Source organism: Gavialis gangeticus, unplaced genomic scaffold (genome assembly GCF_001723915.1).
Source record: "Gavialis gangeticus isolate Ggan-Ray unplaced genomic scaffold, GavGan_comp1, whole genome shotgun sequence".
NCBI lineage: Eukaryota > Metazoa > Chordata > Crocodylia > Gavialidae > Gavialis > Gavialis gangeticus.
In genome coordinates this window covers 66,883,741-66,903,524 of record NW_017729022.1, presented here as the reverse complement: position 1 = coordinate 66,903,524, position 19,784 = coordinate 66,883,741, and the positions used below count along the sequence as shown (strand labels likewise).

At 41.0% G+C, this 19,784-nt stretch overlaps 1 protein-coding gene across 1 annotated transcript in view; it reads right to left on the bottom strand.

Annotated features, from left to right (window-relative positions):
• Positions 1-19,784, bottom strand: part of LARGE1 (LARGE xylosyl- and glucuronyltransferase 1) — a 363,795-nt gene that overhangs the window by 189,762 nt on the left and 154,249 nt on the right. Inside the window, exon 5 of the mRNA XM_019515316.1 lies at positions 16,018-16,189. Within this exon, the coding sequence (XP_019370861.1) occupies positions 16,018-16,189 (172 nt within the window). The remainder of the gene's footprint in view (positions 1-16,017; positions 16,190-19,784) is intronic.

Sequence of the window (19,784 nt, the reverse complement as noted above, 5' to 3'; positions counted from 1 at the left end):
AGAAGCAGAAGAATTACTACCACAGGACTGTGACGAAATGAAATAGGTACTTGATCCATTTGGAAAAATTCAAGGTTATGGGTGAGACTTCTGTTCTAATACTATAAGGAAACAGGCATAAGAGAAGAACAGGATCATGTGGAGAAGTCTACATCTTTGATAAGATTAGAAAGAAACATTCAGAAATAAGAGGACATACTCTTTACTGCTACTGATCAGAACAAAAAGTCAGAGTAAGCTCTTTTGTGCCATGTATTCAGTGATTTGTCTTTCCTCTCTCTGCAAGATGCATAAACCTTATGTTTAAGTATCTGCCCTGTTACTGAGGCTTTTCCTGCAACCTCTCATATAAAAAAACTCATTCCATTTTTCTGAATATAAAGTGACACTGCTGTTAAAATTCATAGGCACAGACCAGGCAAGCACTCTGTTGCTTATAATATTTTCTAACCATCAGAAAAACATTTTTTGTCCATTATCTCAACCCATCCCGCCGTCTTTTACCCTTAACATTGGTTACTGCTTACTCTAGGAATAAAAATGAAGCAGACCCCCAAATGGCCTATTTCCTCTACTTCCTTACAACTTTGCCTCACTCAAATCAATGTTGCCAGGAGTTATGTGACAGTACAATCTTCTGCATCCCAAAAGAGCCACACAAACTTCACATAGAGAAATGTTAGCAGCATAGGTTTTAAACATGCACATTCACCACCAGCAGAGAGCAGACATCAGAATTTTCAGGCAAAAACACTCCCTTGGAGGAAGACATGGGGCAGTATTTGCCTCCACAGCATTTACATTTCATTGATATGTGTATGGTGAAGTTAAAAAAAAAAAAAAAGTGAATGCCATGAGGCCAGAGTTAAAAAAATAGGGAAATGAGAACTACAAAACAGTTACTCAATCTTATCATTCACTTACAACTCAGATCTTGTGAGAATCACTACCGTGACAAAGTCCAACCCCTACCCCCTGATGTGTATAAGCAGATACTCCTAACACAGAGCTGGATTCCAAAAAACTCATGTAGTCCAACATTGCTCCTCAGGATCCTAGAGCTCTTCTAGCCTCATTCAAAGCTTCTGCAAAGCTCCAAAACTCCAGCAGAGAAAGTTTGTGGATTCTGCAGCTTTTCTAGTTTCACAGCCAGCTTTTCTGATCCATTTGCTCCCTAGTCGGGAGCCTCCACAGATTCCATGTCGATTCTTGATACTAATCCCAGACGCGCCTTCCTTGCCCAAAATAAGGATCAGTAAAATATCTCCACGTTTAACCAGTGATACTTGATCTGTTCCCCCTCAAAATGCCCAACAGCCAAAAACTGAGTTAGCTGCTTCTTCTCAGAGCAAGGATCTATGGAAACTAAATGAGGGAGCAAAAACCAGAGGCAAAGACCTCCCAAAGAAAAAGCTCTGCCATCGGGCTGTGACAGTCCAAGTGCAAAGCACTGCTGTTGAGAGTATCACACAGGGAAAGTGAGAGTACCTGAGGTAGCCCGATCTCAAATTATTTTGGCCTTCACAGGTCAAAACTTGCACCCTGAAGCTAGTAGGCAGCCGGTACAAATTAGACAACACAGCTGTAATGTGCTCCCTGTATGAAGTGGTGCTTGCCTGCCCCATTTTGCAGCTTGATCTCCAATTTCTGAATACTCTCAAGGAGTGGTGACATGTAGAGCACATGAAAGCAGTCTCGTTCTTTTGATAACTGCAACTATCATGACAAGTCACTCAGAGATGCTCCAAACTTGAAGTCCTATTTTGTTTTTTTTTAACCTGGGGACTTACCCAAGCTATCTAACTGGTTAAAATTGCACTTAGGCTTGATATGCTCCACGTCAAGACAACAAATAGGAGACAATCACAGGCCCCTTACTACTCTTTTAAAGGCAACCATGGATCAAAATTTACTTGGAGGAACTATACTTTTTAATTTATTTGTTAAATAATTCTGTAATTGTATGCTGAATCCCATGGGGTTCACTATATTTGCACAAAAAGCCTTAAGTAAAATAAAGCACTTTGCTATTATCACTACTATGAGATATGATCTGCTGGAAGAGGAAGACTGACAAATAAAAACTTTCACCCAGGACAGCATGTTTCTATGGTAATAAGGGACTGCTTTATGTTGTTATGGCAACTAAACCTTTACAAGCAATAACATAAAACCAAAGCATAAAATCAAAGGAACTGGGCATCACCTTACTGCCATCCTAGTACAAGACACTGTGAGTTTCCCTTCTTCCCACTTCAAGTACATAACTGATAATGATAATACAGTGAGCAAAGCTCTTTAGGAAGAAAAGAAAACCTGTCACATTTTTCCTACACAGAATCAGATTTGCAACAATTTTTTACAACCCCCTTTTGGAAACTCAGAGTAGGAATCGTAGCCTACATCTGGTCCACCTCAGTAGTAAAAATAATAAGATGTGATAACAATAATAGCAATTCTGACAGATTAATGCCAGAAGGAGTATATGGGTGACAGACCCTCATGCTACCTGTTTGCTAGAGCAAGAGATGGGATGGTAATGCTCAAATAAACTAAAATAGATACGATGTTAGTCCTTGACAGATAAAGTATATTCCACTGTTCACATGGTAAGATTTTCTTTCAATTCAACAATTCTGCTAGGGAGAGGTAATACATTTGTAGAAATACATATTGACTTCAATTGGAGTGTGTCAATTTACACTAATTCTCCATCCCAAGATAAATAAACCCCACTAACTTTACAGCTGTGTCCTTTCTTTCTAATTCTTTTCCTGATTCCTTCCTTTCTTGCTGTTTTTCATACACTCTCAGGGCCCTGTTACACTGTGAGCCGCACAAATGTTGATGGGTGTTAGTGCTCGCTCAAGTAAACAGCAGCCAGTAGGGGCCTGGAGCAATACCCCACCTTTCCTCCCATTCTGGGCTTCCCCTCCTGCCCCCTGGGGCTCCCTTGGTTCACCCCCATTCCCAGGGGTCCCCCCATTGCCCTGCTTACTTGTGGCTGCCCATATTCTCTGTCCCAGGGGAGCAGGCAGGAAAGGGTTAACCTTCTTGCCCAGTCCTACTCCCAGCCTGCTGCTCTTCGCCAAGCTGAGACCAGCCCAGAGGTGGTGGTGGGAGCAGGCAGATTAACCCTTCCCTGCCTGGTCCCCTGGAACAGACAGAACAGGCAGCCACAGGTAAGTAGGAGGGGGCAGGGGTGCAGTGAGTGGGGATCTGGGATGCTCTCGAGAAGGGGGGTGGGGCAGGCAGTGAGCCTGATCTGAGCCAGCGGGGCGGGGGGCAGAGGAGGCTTTTACACTAAGGTATAGCCTCAAGTGGCTACACCTTAGTGTGGCAAGGTTCTTTGGGTAGATGTGGTATCTTTTATTAGACCAACTGAGTAGCTGGAAAGAAGTTCTTGGCAAGCTTTTGGGTGCAGTCACCCTTCTTCAGGCACAGGGAGTGTCTGCGGGTCTGAGACTCCAAGTAATGAAAGAAGCTAAAAGTGTGGCAGGATGTCAGTGAAAATGTAAATAGGTAGAATTAGAAAGACACAAGGTGAGGCAGAGAGGTGAAGCAGAGGGGGGAGGAGGAGGGGGAAGAGAGCAGGGGAAAAAAAAGGCTAAACGGAAGCAGTGCAGTGACAAAGTACAAGGTAGAAGTGATAAATACAGGGTAGCCTCTTTTCTACCTTGTACTCTATTATCACTGCACTGCCTCCCTTCAGCCTTTTTTTTCCCTGCTCTCTCCCCGCTCTGCTTCACCTCTCTGCCTCGCCTTTTGTGTTTTGAATTCTACCTATTTTCACTGACATCCTGCCACACTTTTAGCTTCTTTCATTTCTTGGAGTCTAAGAGCAGCAGACTCCCCCTGCCTGAAGAAGGGTGACTACACCCAAAAGCTTGCCAAGAACTTTTTTCCAACTACTCAGTTGGTCTAATAAAAGATATCACATCTACTCAAAGAACCTTGCCTGCCTGTGTCCTTAGACCAACACGGCTACAACCAAAAACCCTACACCTTAGTGTAACACAAGCTAGGTAACTTGAATCAGGAATAATCCTGCCCTGGAGTGGTACAATTTTGAGCTGCCTAATGAGTACTTAAAACTAGTTTCAGGTGTTAATGTGTGGAAAATCCAGGTGTTAAGCTGCTCAAAATCACAGTGTAACAAGGCTCTCATTGTTCACATACCAATCTTCTCTCTTTTCATCTGTTGCTCTCACTTTTATATAATTGCTGTTACATTTGAATGAATTAGATGATCATGAAAACAAAATGGACGTCAGTGTGCAAGCATTCTCTTATAGTTCTGTCAAAACCTGAATTGGTTCCAGCACTAGGTTTCTAGGCCGTTCTGCTAATACACTTCAACCTTGGTCTTCATTTCTTTGGAGCAGAGATGGCCCACTGTACTCAAATGTGCAACAGTTCTGTGATCTGGCTGACACCAAACTCCTTTTACCTGTGGCCTATGCCAGATATGTTGTAGTGCATGGTTAGTCTAATCAATGACTTGTCCCTCTAGTCACTACACCTCATCTTTTGATAGTTACCTTGTTAAGAAAGACTTAAGCTTCTACTGTGAATATTTCTGTACATTCTACAGTTAAGTAATGGGGATAGTCTGCTCGTGTGAGTTGATAGCACTCCATTAACTTCAGTGATTTACTGTCAGTTTACACCAAAATTGTCCCAACGTTTTCAGATGCTGGTACCACTAGCATTCAGTTCCTTGTTTGACTTGTAGGGGAAAGCACCTGAACCTCCCTGGTACTGTTATATCTGGTTCCAAAGAAGTACTTGATTATGCAAGTACTAAATTAAATGTATAGTAACCACTACGTATTAATGAATGTGTAGACATGCCCAGTATGCAATATAAAGTACGGTGTCCTGCATTGTCTTACCGCCTAGTGTTGGCTGTTCTCTTCGCTATAGCTCTACCTTTCTAGTTCAACTGACAAAGTCCTCTAGGCATAACAGGGCAGTACTCTCTGTCCAAGTTCTCTTAATTTTGGATGATGACATGCAAGTGGAACATTTTCAGGGTCTTGTAACTTGTGCCAGCACAAAATAGCTCTCAAAAAGCCACTCTCCTGATCCCTCCCACAACCTCCTGGCTCCAGAATACCCTCTACACCACACAGACTGGAAATACCTGACATAGGGGTGACCCTACATTAAAACAGGGGAATCATGAGGTGCTGGCTAAAGCATCTGTAGCCAAGCAACGTAAACAGAACTTAACATAAACTGAGGGCCATGCCCTTGGTATATAGAATACACTAATTTATACTCGCTCCAACTTCCTAACATGAAACTTTCACCACCATTTACATCATTCATGATTTAGGTCCCTCTTGTCCAAAGCTGGCCTCTATTTCTCACATCACAAAACTATTATACAACTGGGTATGCTTGGCAATCCTGATTTACAGTACCTGCAGAGAGAGGACAAGGAACATTGTTTCTTATTCTTGACTTGCACCAATAAAGCTGTGGAGCCAGCCTGGAAACACTGGAGGGGTCAGCGATGAAGACCAATGATGGAACCATGCAAGGAAACTTACAACATTCCTGGCTTACAATTATTCCATCATATTTATGAGCATTTAATATGTTTAAATAAAGACTTATAAATGCCTATGACACATTTGAGTCACTAAGCTTTTGTTGTCTGTGTTGTGTGTTGAATAACTGCCTGTTCAGTGTATATTTGAAATGGCAAGGGCTAAAATCCCTTCTCCTATAGCGGTGCCTCAGAGCACAGAAAAGATTTAATTCAAAGACAGAGCTGGGGGGAAGAAAAGTCCCTCTATTGCAAGCTGGAGATTACTATAAAGGGCACAAAGTAGAATAAGCTTGAGCCTTAGGTAAGGCACAGACTCTTGGGGAAGGAGAGAGGAATGGCCACTGCACATGCATGTCCTTTTATTGTTGGTTAAGAATTGGAACAATGGGTTTAAAGGTCTTTGGTTCTGCAGAATACAAGGACAGGACGGAAAGAAATCTGAGCAGTTTCTATTATTTCAATAGAACTACACTGATTATGGATTTTGTTTAAATGATAGTTTGTTCATTTTTACTAGATGCTACACACAGGATGCATTTATATACAGCATTATGTCAACCATGTAATCAATTGGCTTAATTTTGTAAGCTTTGTAAGCTCTTCTCCCCCAATTCTCAGGCACTATGGACATCAGTATTATGTTGTTATCCTGCAGATGGGACAATTGCACCACTGACCTCTTGGCCATACATGCCACTTCTCACTCCAGTCTACGAGGCAGATCTCTCTTATGCTGTTCTGTAGTCTATGCAAATTCTTCCACTGCCACGAATAGTATCATACATATGATTTGCAGTAGGATACCCAAAAGGTAAAACCTCAGATGAGAGCTTTGTAACTGGAAAAAGGTCCTTAGGTCTTCAAAGGTATAGATTCTTACTCCTGTAAAAGGTGGGCTAACAGAAAGTGCTCGTCTCAGAGCTGAAGAAAATAGAACATCAAGTTCAAGTTATTACAATGCATGTCACAGAGAACAGAGAAAAGCAAATGTGCTTGATAGATTGCACGTGATTAGAACAAGAGCCGCAGGCATAGAAATCTATCTATTAAATATCATTCTTCTTTTAGTCCCAGTAATAAAACTATCAAACCTTACAGTAAACGTCATTTGTTACACGAATGACCCATGTGCCTCATTCTGTGAGGTTTTTCACATATGTCAAGCCAAATCATCATGAAACACTAGCAGCTAAATGTGCCTGGTCAGATGGATAGGTAGCTGTCCTTCACACATTCATGTTCTGCTTGTTGGCAGTCACAGAATACAGAAGCTACCAACACTGGTATTAGTACAGAGACTTAAAATGCGTGTTCCCTAAGGGAAGACAATATGGATTTATATATATATATATATATATATATAAACAAGTTGTGAGTTTGTGGAATACCAAATGTGTCAGAGAGAAGCATGTCTATTACTGCACGAGTGGGCGTATTATATCAAGGAGGAAGAGATCAACCCAAATTTTCTGTCAGTGCATAGTGACCCCTGACTGATTTTCTTTTTTGTTTATTGCAAGTTTTTTCCTGCTAAGGCAATCTGTTCCTTCTTTCTGTTTTGGTATATCTCTCATTTCTGCAGAGAGCTCCATGAATAAGATCCCCAGGGTTTTTATCCTTCTCCTGAGCTGGGGAAGCATATTCACAGTGGACTTACTTCCTCTCCCCATGTCTGCCTTCTGGAGCCGATGATCCGGTCTCCTGAAAAATCTCAGGCCAAACTGGCCCTGGGGATCTGGGCCTTGAATTCTGGTCCAGGGTGTGCATCAAGCATACTGGACCATACTGGATTTCTTTGAGCAGAGAGAGATGTAGTTAGCTGGGTTAGTTTGAACTCAGGCAGAAAGCAGGGTGGAATGGCACCTTACAGACTACAAATTAGCATAATGGAAAACAGAGCAGAGAAAGCACCCCATTGATGCTGAAAAGACAGAAATAATTCTTGTGACCTCAGCATTGCTAAGCAGTAGTATTACTAAGGGGGAAGGCAGGGGCAACAACCCCAGAAACGGACTTGGGGTGGGGGTTAGGGCACAAAAGAAAACAGCTACTGAGAGCAGCCATGTATTCATGATCATTGAAGTACCTCGTAGACACTACTTCTGTATTGCCCTGAGCACCTAGCTGTGTCATTACACTGCTGTTGCAAAGTCTCATGATACTTGGTGTTTCTTCTAAATGACCTAGCTCTGGAAGCAAAAGATAACAAGGGAATCTCAGTTTTCACTTTTAACACAGCAAATTTCTAGCCCTTGTGCTTGTGAAGAAAAGCTTGAAAATGTGACCAAACAGCACCCTAGAGGCTCTGAAACCAAAGAAAAAAACTTTAAAAATAAATTTTCAGAATTTCCCGTAGGAGATGCACCAAATTTCTGTTGAGTGTTGGGCCTCCAGCCTCTAGGGCTTTTTTCCCCGAGGGTAGAAACAGAAACAGAACATGTGCAGGTCTTTTCAAAATGTTCACCATTTTTTGTGATGCAGCACATAATGCCAAATTCTATCCAGGCAAGAATGACTAAGCAAAAGCATACTTGGCAACTTAACAAAAGCAAGAGGGCAAGTATAAATGAAAAGTCTTCTATCTGTATACATATTATCCAGCCAACTTGGCTGACCACTGTGAGGATGATTAAGTATCTTTCATAGCCCCATGGACTAAAGTTAGTCTCATCTCCTTGTTTTACTCCCAAATCAAAATTGTTATTATTTACTTCTAATCATGTTTTTAGATTTTTCTATTTTTCCTCCAAATGACCTCACACTATACCGCTCTTTTACCAGTGTATGCTGGTATCCCTTGTGAACTCAAACACTTCTGCTCAGTACAAGCTAGTTATACAGCAGCACAGTAAGAATCAGAAATACCAACTACCCCCATATTTCTTACCAGCTACAGCTAACAAATGGGATTCTTTATCATTGCAGCTTCAAAGCCTCTGCAGTGGAAAAGGGAGGAAGCATATGATGCAATAATCAGGAATAGGAAATCTTAAACAGACATAATCTCCACAGGGACTTCTTCAAAGAGAAAATCTATTTCATTTGTGGAACAACTCTATGATGAGCTATGTACTGTAGCCTAACCATTAAACACTTATACAAGTCTTGCAGAAACTAACAGATGTTCTTTTTATGAGTGAAGACAAGTGCCATTCGGCCTTTTTAGATACCTATAAAAATTCAGATAATTTTAAGCTATTTTAATAGCTGCCTGACAATTTTATTAATGCACTCAGTCACTCTATGGCCCTGTTCCTTCATAAAATGACTGACTGATACTGTGGATTTGCACATACGCCAAGGTGTAAGTAACTAATGCCTTGTGATTAGTAAAAAAAGTGAAAACCTGTATGGACCAGAAAAAACAGCATGACTACTGCAGGATTTCACATGAGCAATATCTCAGCTTGTAGAGGCCTGGTCTCAAAACAGTGGGGGAAAACCTTTAATCATTTATGGTGTATAAACTGGCAGACTGGACTCCAGTGGTTTTTTTGAGAAAGAAACCCCTGGTTCCAATCCTGGCTGAGCTCATACGTGTCAATATATTTTCATTTTTAGCTCCAAGTGAATCACTGACTTCATCACAAGTCATCAATACGCATATCCTCGGAGCTTTTGTAAAACAAAGAACTAGGATCAGCTCGGGTCACCAAAGGCCTTGTCACATGTTACACTTAAGAGGTGTTTTTAGATTGCAGTAAGCATTATTATGAGTTAGAAAGTTTTCAAAGCTGTCACACAGTAATACTTACTATGGTCCAAATAAAACGTGCTAAACACTAGAGCCATTAAAGACTCCAGTATGCTGTGCGGGCTGGGACCAACAAACAAGTGTCACTTGTTGCTCCCAGCCCTCGCACTGAAAAGGAACCTGTTCTGGTATGGTGAGGGGAGCTGGGACCAACGCACAGGTGGTTGTCCATCCTAGCACCCCCACCGCACTAGAGTCTCCTCCTTGTATTATCGCTGTGGAATAGTCAGGCGTTAGCTAAAGACATGCTACATATATAACGTGGAGATGCTTCTTGCCAGAAAAGTACTAACTTTGCTCAGCTGTGATGGCGTGTTTTACTGCTTGAATGCTTGCATGCTACTGTTTGAAGGGCAGTAAATATGGGCAGTAAATACATCTTAAGTGTAATGTGTGTGTAACAAGACCCTAAGACAAAGCTGCTCTGGCAGAGTCATGGTGAGGGAAATTTAAATAACACTTGCATATGCTCATACCTGACTCTAGCTGGCCTTGCAGTCCCCACACTTCGTCGTGCACTAAATTTGCACAAAAATTACAAAGACTGCCAGCATTTGATAGATAAACTGAACAGAGAATATTTTCTATAGGAATATTCCTAAGCCACCTACACAGGAAATAATGGGGAGGTTCTTGGTTCACCAAAAGAAGCTGAAAAATGGCTTCTGCTCAGATTGTTACCTCGGGCGTTCTGCAGAGCAATATGCCAAGGCACCAACATGTTGAGTGTTTATAAATTTAAAGCCTGGGATTGACTATGTGCCAATCCCTCTTCAGCTGTGGGCACTTGATTCTGCATCCAAATCGCTCCTGACCTTTTCTGGTATTTATGATGTCAGTACGGATTTTTATCACTGTTTGAGCGCTTGACACAAAGCAAACAGGTTCTATACCCTGTGTTTATCCATACAAGGTTGAAGTACTAGGATTTCAGTCCCTTTTCTCAATCTGTCCATTTTCTGCCTTGGTTAATAGGGGACAGGTATACACATCTTAATCCTAACACCTGTAATGTAGACACTGTAGGTGACCTACCATGCATATGGAATTACAAAAAAATATTTTACTAACAATTGACAATTGATCTCAACTGTTTCCACATAGTTACTGTAAAAGGCAAGTGGCCAGCTGGATTATGGGACTGATAAATATTCATGGAACATCAAAGATCAATATATCCTCCAAGTCTGGTATACCTTAAAAAAACCTACAACCCTTGGTATGCAAGCAACAGCATTCACCCCGGAGTGCTCAACATTGACCTCTGGAATTGTTCGGTTCTCACTAATGGTTCTGAATTGTTACTTATACATAGGCTGACCATAAGGAAATCCTAAACGCTGCCTCCATCCTTTCCTTCTCAAAATTTAGCGGGGGCAGGGTGGCATGCTGGGTAGGCAGTGGAGCCTGCCTGCCCACCTGCAAGGTGCTCCACGCTGCTGATTTCTGGCCAGACAGCGGCCTGCACCCCTGCATTTCCAGGACACCTATTATAATTCACAACAGCCTCTGAAATCTAGGACTGTCTCAGCTAAACCAGGACATATGGTCACCCTACATATACATGGCAATAGCCAGGGAAAACCAAGTAACTGTAACAAGGGTCAGCTGCCAGGAGGCAATCAGGACTTCCTAAGTCTGTTACTATGTGGAAATGCTAAATCATCAGGGGCAGCAGCACAGATGTAAGCATGGTTTGTGAAAGGCTTCTTAACCAGAATCTGTTAGTTTTGCCTGGCCTTGATAGTTGCTGGAGGAGAATGTTTCTGTCTGAGCAAAGCACTCTCAGCACATGCTGGGCTACAACCTAATGAGACCAAAAGTAAACTGACTAGCCATGCCCGATAGAAACTTTAAGTCCAGGTGCCTCAGAGACAGCAGTAAGTACCTTTATCCCAGTGAATTCCCAAGAGGCATGGAGTTGGGAACAGAAAGAAAGTGAAGATAAAATAAAATAATGTAGAAGAAGAAAAAAAACTGTCTACACGCTCCTAAAAAGAGAAAACATGAAAAACCAAACAATATGATTAAATATGCAAGTGATAAAAAGCAGGAATAAGTAGGACTGTACAAACATCCACTGAAAACAAGCTAATAAAAAGAAGCCGCAAGTGGAGGTTTAGGAAGGCTGGGAAGCACAGCTGGGATGGGAGGGATGCTTTCCTGGCTGAGAGGCAGGGAAGCAGAGTAGTTGGGGTGGAGTGGAGATATCATATGGGAGTCTGTTTTTTATTTTGTACCTTGTGGGTTTTATTGTGAGCAGTTGCCCTGAGCCTTCTTTGGACAGCACAGAATATAAATCTAATAAATAATTGCAATAGGAACTATTAATATTTAGGCAGGATAGAAATAGTTTTTAAAGGTGGTTTTAATATTCTTTGTCATTCACACCAACTGACAAAGTCTAGTAGAAGAAGCTACTTCTGATGGACCAGTTTTTGGGCAAGTCTACATGAGACGCTTAATGCACATTGGACTAATTCTACTGCGCATTAGCGTAGCATGGCAAAAACCATGCTAATGGGCAGCAGATTTAGTCCAATGCATATTAACTGTCACACAGAAAGCGTTCATCTGTGATAATGTGCAGAAGTGCCAATTATGGAGCATTAATGAATGTGTAGATGCACCCTTTAAAAAAAACAAACAAACCTTCCTTGTTCACATGACAACAGTCGGAAGTGGTATCATGTTCAAGGCTCTAGAATGGAAATCAGGAGATTTCACTTCCCAGCTTTCACTTCCCAGTGATTCCTTTGTATGATATTGTGAAAGTTATTTAATCTGTTCCTCACCTTTCCCTCTATAAAGCAAGACTATTACCATTTCCTAAGCCTATTTAAACTTTAGGCTCTTCAGGCTCTCTCTTAACATGTCTGTAAAGTTCCTTGCACAGTGGGTCCTGATGGGCGCTTTTCAGTGAAATACAAATAATGTCAGAGCCAAAATTGATCCACGTTGCCATTTAAACCAGGGATTTGTGAAATCCGTGCTTACTGGATAAACACTAAATCCAAAGCATGAAAGGTAAAATAAAACATCTTTCTATGCTAAGACAACTGAGGATTTAAAAATAAAATAATTAGCTGAGGTGGACTTTTAAAAGTTCTAAGATTGATGGCAGAGAACACAGTTTAGGCAGGTTTTTTTCCTGGCAGAATTCACACATTTTTTGCAATAAAGGTGAGTTGGTTATACTAACCCTACCTGTCTGAAACATTTCATTGCACTTTATCCAGGAACGTGTATGTGTTCTGCAGCCTGTTTTTCTGCCCCTAAGCTAGATACTTTCTCAAGTTTGGAACTGTCAAAATCCAGTGTGCGATGAATGGAAAACCTAACTTGTGTCAACTAAGCCAAAGAGAAAAGCCTATCACAGTGGCTGCAAACACCTGCCTTTAAAGTCAGTATTTGGCTTAAAACTATCCTAGAGGAAATAAAATCTGCAGCATGCTTCTCTGTGTGAGTGTGTATGTGTGGGGGAAGAGACTAAGGTAGAAATGTCAAACTCCGAGCTGACGAGCTAGAACTGGCCCTCTTCATACAAATTTGCAGGCCCCAATGGCACATTCAGATTATAGAGTGAAAACCTTCATTTCAAAGTATTAGTAAATACATAGCCCTTATGGTTGCAGAGATAAACTTCTAAATGTCATATTTTCTTAAGAGACACTATTTCAGGCTAAGCAAGCTATGAATTCCTTTGGAAGCCTAATGCTGCCACTTCAAGGAAGAGCTTTTCAAACAAGTTAAACTGACATAAGTATATTAGTAATTTGTGCCCCCAACTACACAGTGCTTTGACTCCTGCTTGGCAATGTCATGTACAGACAAGTAAGCAAGCAAAGGGCTACAACAAGAACATTTTTTGCATCACCACCACCCTGCCCCAATCAAATGATGCAGAATGCAACACTAACTTTACCAACAAAAATATCAGTTTCTATATAAAGCAGGGGCAGGCAATTATTTTGGGCGGAGGGCCGCTTGCTGAGTTTTGGCAAGCCACCGAGGGCCACATGACAGGCAGCCAGGAGTGGATAAATATTCATTTTCTACATTTCTAGGGGCCCCATGGGCTGGATAGAATAGCCTGGCAGGCCGCATTTTGCCCACCTCCGATATAAGGGCTATAACTTTGATTGCCGTACATTATCATTAGTAGGGGACCCGTCTGTAACAGCCAGAACCAGAAGGATTAATAAGCAATAAATATGTGCTTCTTGGAGACATTTGGTATTTTGCCTAAACAGGTAATATTAGTTAATATAAAGCTTATAAGTTTGTAAACTGCAAATGTAACTTGTCTGTCATAAGTTTAACCAAAATGATAAATTAACTGTTTGTGGAACTGACTGGGCAAAGTTGTAGCTGTAAGATTAGGAGACCTAACGGTCTTTTGCTCAGGGTTCAGCCTTGATGATAAAAACTGGATCCAACTGCCTGGCCTGGCACACCCAATACATTCCACGAAAAAACACCCCAAGAAAGCATATTTAAATGAAACCTACAAGGGGTTGGGAAGTAGGCAGAGCAATGTCAATTTCAAACCTAAGAAGTGCTGCATCATAATTTGCTTATTGGATAAACCCGAGCCTGCATAGTAACCTTTTATGATAATTTTAACACCTTTCAATCCCATAGGGTAACACCTAGAGGGTAACATTGTGAGTGGCTCCAATGCCAACAGATTAATATAAGACTAGGTATAAAAAGTGCATGCATCAGGTGACCAGCAGGAAGGAGGGAACAGAACGGTCATTTCTGTTCTACGCCCGAACTCCACTCACACCGCGAGTCCGAGGATCGGATCCTGATCAAGGGACCTTCCCTGGCAACCCTCTGATAGCACCGATCGGGGACGCCTACCTTCACTGGAATCACTTGACGCGTACCTGGCATTGAGGGACTATTGATAAGTTGCCAACCCATGTCTGTCTATCTGTTGTTCTGAACAGCCCAGTGGCTAATACCCTCACAGCGCCCAGCTGGCCTGCGACAGAATTGATCCATCTATCTGTTGTTATTATCTGTTGTAATTATTTACTATTAGCTCTTTAATACTGCAGTATCTGCTTATCATATTTATCTTTCTGTTAACTGTTGTGCGTAAGCTATAATAAATTTGCCTTTATTTCACTCCCAACTTTGCCTTCTTGATCCAAAACTGAACCTAACAGCCCAGCTGGCTTGTGCTAAATTGATACACTCACAGCACCCAGCTGGCCTGTGGCACCCTTCCTGGGCCACAGGTATCAGAATACCCCTAACTTCACAGCCTTGGCTCAGAGGCACAAATTCAAAACAAAGCAAAAAACCCTATTAATTTGGATTGTTCCACATAACAAATTTTACAGGCCTACGCTAAAAGACAACGCTGAACTCAAACCTCTTCCAAGTAGGATGTCTTAGGAAACGGAAGTCGCCCCCCTCGGCCCCTGTACACCATTATGACCTATTGGGAAAACTAGTGTTTCTGGGAATGACAGACTTTAGGTCTGTCTCACTGTCTTTCACTGTAGCTGGAAACTGGGAGAGGCGGTGCAGGAATGTCATATTTGTTATCCCCCAGCAGTCCACAGAAGGAAGCTCTGTCCCTTCCTGCTTTACCGGCTGTGAAAATTCTTTGACTGCTCAAGCAAGATCAGACATGAACAGGTTTATAATGGCCAATTCCAGGCAACAATTAGGCATCTGAACATTTCTAGTACAGGGAGTCAACAGTTCTAAAACTGCCCTCCAGGTTGAGTAGGATGTGGCGTCAGGCCCCCACAGAGGCGGTAGCTTCCTTTAACAGCAATGTTATCACTCTTGTGTTAACTACTGTTGCAGGCAGCACAGCAGACTGCCCCAAAGCAGTCTTTTTAAAGTCACGGTGAGACTCCTAATGGGAAACCAGGGACAGGATTAAAGAGGTCTAAAATACCAGTTTCTAAAAACCTATAAAAGGACACTTCAAGAATGGAAGAAATTCATGACTACGTTAAAGAATCAAACATATCAGTGATCTGAGCATACTGGTTGACATCTCCCCTAGCATACTAACCCATCTGAAGACAGAGGGGAAAAAAAAAAGAAAAAAACCAACAACCAACCAACCAACCAACCAAACAAGAACATCTGAATATGTGAACAGCATGTATATGTATGTTTGTGAGAGGAGGGAAACTTGGTAACTTCCTTTAAGGGAGAAAAAATGAGAAAGTCCTGTGTTATTGAGTCCTGAAGTTTTTAACAGGAGTTGGGTGGCTAGATCCCTTTCATAGTTATTTTCTCAGAGGCATAAATATTTTACTTCCATTCCCAAGTTTACAGGTGGCAATTCTACCTCCTAGCCTAGCATCACTCCAACTATATTTCCCTCCTTTTCAGTGGTAACAACTAGAGGTTTAATTTTAAATGATCCATTTGCTTTTATGAATAAAGCTGTAAATGAATAATACTGTAAAAATATTCCTCCAAATATAAATGTTTCCTCCCAAAGCAATAGGAAAAACATGACAAATTATGCCCACAGTTTATACAGGCAACTATTATCATCTCTCCAGTAACATGATAGAGAGGACCAGTAAGCAGAGTACATGTATTCAAACACCAGAAAGCTTAAGAGTGAAAGTATTTAAAAATAAATCCCACAGCACCCCTCCACTCTCCACCCCATGTTTAGTTAACAAAAGAAGCATTAAAAATGGCATCAGAATACCTTTGAACTTGTGAAAGACGGCCCATAGCTCAGCAATGTCAGTGGCAAAGGTTATATCTGTGTCCAGGACAATGACTCGCTCAAGATTGGAAGGAAGAGTCTTTGTCAGAACCAGCTTCATCAGCCCATAAATCCCGGAGTAGTGTTTGTTGGGGATCCAAGACACTTCCGACTAATGGGAAAAAGGGAAAGGGAAGAAAGGGAAAGGGAGAAAAGGAGGTGTGTGGGGGGGGGGAAAACAAGCTTAATTAGAAATACATTGCAAACACTATCTGCAATGCCAGTTTTAAGCTAACACCAAAAGTATGCTAAAGTTTTTTAAAGCTTGAATAAAACTCCAAGTTCTTTGAAGCATCAGCTTCACAGAGCGTACTGAGCATTAAATCAGCATTTCAAACCTTGGACAACCCTTTCCTGGGAGGGGTGGGTATTTGTGTCTTGGTAAAATTAAAATACATCATTAAGCCAAAATCCCAGGTGTATTTTACACTGCCTTCAAAACAAAATAATTGTGCTTGCCATTCCCAGAAACTACTGTCTCTGAGTAGATGGAACAAAGGCTTTCCTTTTCTTTTCTCTCCCAAATCCCTTTTTCAAAAGTGATAGAGGTAACTAAGAAGTTTCATTAGGATTCATTGACTTTTTGTGAGCGACAGCTTCCCAATTCCCTAAAGTTACTTTTGAAAATGAAACTTTTAGACAACTTTTGAAAATGTTATCTCAGGTTCACGTCAGATGTTTCTCCAGTCTGGTGTCTGATAGAGAATACAATAAAACCTGTAAATCGTTCCTAGGTTTTCACTCAGCCAAAACTCCCATTAACTTCAATGAGACATATAATTGTGGAAGGCTTCATCATGAATGGATTTTTAGGATTTGTCCTAAAAAATTCAAATCCTTCTTTGGAGAAGTTAAAATGAGATAGATATACATAAAGCATATTTGTAACAGTGGGCAGAACTGTTCTTTCGTTTAGCAGCCTCATATCAATTCATTGGCATTTATGAGTTGTTTCCTGATAAGTTATTTTTGCACAGAAAAACCTATTTCTCCAAATGCTGCCTCTTGTTCCCACAGCCCCCAAATTCTTTCTATACAAAATAGGTTCTTGAACTTGGCTTGGAATTTGGATGAGGAATAGCTAAGAATATAGCACCTTTCTTTTCTAAATAAAGCAATTGTTTGATTTACGCTATAACAAGGCCTCTGCTGATATAAGCTGACCTAGTCCATTTCCTTTAAAACATGACACATTTTTCTTCTGTATTCTTTAAGTTTCTGCACCAGGGAAAGACCTTTCCCCCAATGTTCATTTTTATTAAAAAGATGGGAGATACCGCAGCAAACTTTCCCCTTTAGATTTTAAGGGAGGCCAAATTGTATGAACTCAAAATGGATTGCAAATGTGAGAAATACGAACAGCATAAAAAGAAAAATAAGTTTAAGGGACCTCAGCCTAGTTTCTGCATGCAGGCAACTTCAGATGTCCAGCTATTTCCATATACACTTTAAGAACATAAGAGGAGTCATATTAGGTCAAATCAGAAGTCCTTCTAAACCAGTATGATGTCTTTCACAGTGGTGGAGTGGATGCTAAAGGCAAGGGTTTTTATGGAGGGCCTATCCAGACTTAACTCCTGCTGCATTCCCTCTATGGCTTTCAACATTCAGAAAGTAGATTTTTAGCAGTGCCACTTGCACACAAAAAGTACAATGAACATGTATAATATCCACATGCTCTCACAGGTGGTATTTGGACATTGAAAAGGCAATGTTTGCATATGTAAGTGACACGGCAAAAAAAAGGTAGTGACCCTGGTATAAACTTGTGTAAAAGAAATTAAAAGAAGACTTTTAGGGGGCAAGCTAGTACATATACACAAATGCAAGCAATGTTTTAAAAATTAGCTTTTGTAGTCTACTTTTTTACCTAATGTTTTCTCTCTTGACCTCAGTTTATGGTGCATTACCTGAACCTAATAAACAAATCAAGTTTCTATCTTAATATAGTTAAGTTTGTAGGTACATAAATGTGCCTTAACTGCTCCTCAGAACTTTTATTTTAAATATTTATTTGCATGGCAGTTATGTAGAACCTAGACATTAATTTGGGTTCAGATCCTAAACACTTAAAATATTTGTTGGTCCAGTAATTTCTTATGCATTGTGTAACTGGGAATGGACCGTTAACGCTATGTTTACTAAAAGGGTATCTCCACCTTCAGCTCAGTCTCTGTATTTCACCCTGGAGCTATCTCTTGAAGCACTAATGGTAAGCTGGACATGAAAATCAGCTCTCTACTCACCAAAACGATAAAGGGTTAATACAGTCTTAAAGACTCAGGCTTCTTTTAATGAACACAATAACATCTATCCCTATTTTATTAATTTTGGATGGCATGTCCCTAGTCTAATTAGTGAAAATGCAATATTGCATTGGAATACCTCCTAATATGCTTATGCAAATAAGCCTAATAACACAGGGGTTCAGAGGATTCATGGATATACAGAGACAAGCGGGAGAGGGAACAGGAGACCTCAAATACAAGAGTTACCTTCAAGGAGCAACTACTTTCTTTACGTTTCGAATTCCATCCCATTCTTAACACTAGTAAAGCGAGTCAATGAAGGGATAAGATCCTTGCTTGGTAATTCCTTCAGATATGGCATTCAAAAGTGAAAACCCTGTAATCCTGAAATCTGGTGGCCTTTGAAAGCATCAGTTTGAAAATGACATGAGTAATCCAGAGTTCAAGTGGTCCATTAAAGCTGGCTCACATGTTAAGAATCATCTGCATGACTAGATATCTCCAAGTCTAACCCGACAATTAGTAATAAAGCTCATAAGTACAATGTATCCAAAGCCCACCTTTCTCTGATACAGACAATTTTCTGTGACAAAAAGGAGCCCAGATTAGTCCCCAGAATCATATATGTATGACTTCATCATTAATGAATAATTAAATTATTCCAAATGCATGCCAAAGACTTACTTCTGCTACCAAACATTATTATGTATTCTTGCCCACCCTCAATATATTTCATGTAGCCATACAAGAATAAAACAAAACATTAATGGTGCAGACATATTCAAAAGATAGAGAAAAGTCAGAATTAATGTGAATTAAACTTGTCTGAGAACAATTTCATGTCAAATTATGTAACTGATAAGTTGTCCACTGCATTAAGATATGGAGGGACGAAAGCGAGCACTTTTTATTTGTAATATGTTTCTGTAGACCTTGAGATGTGATCTTAACATTACATGACTGACCTATTTATCGCATGTCTAAGAATCGTTTGTTTTATCTGTAGTATCTGAGCTAGTTCCACCACAGCAAGTAACTCTGGAAGAAACAGCACACAAAGGCAATCAGATGGACAGTCAGTGAAATGACTCAAAACAAAACAGGGTGGTATAGTCTGTAATTTATACAGTTCTCAACTAAGAAGTTTCTAGGAAGAACGCGCGAGAGAAGGCAGAACTCTTCAACAAGTTCTTTGCCTCTGTGTTCCCGTCTGCTGACAATGGGGTGCTCTTGGGTGACAGTGTAGAGAGGCCTGGGAAGGATGCGAGTCCGCCGACTGTTAGTTCAGACCTAGTTAAGGATTACCTGGAGGGCTTAGATGCGTCCAAATCAGCGGGCCTGGATGACCTTCATCCGCAGGTGCTGAGGGAATTGGCTGGTGTCACTGCGGAGCCATTGGCATGGCTGTTCGAGGACTCCTGGTGCTCTGGCCAAGTCCCTGAGGACTGGAAAAGGGCC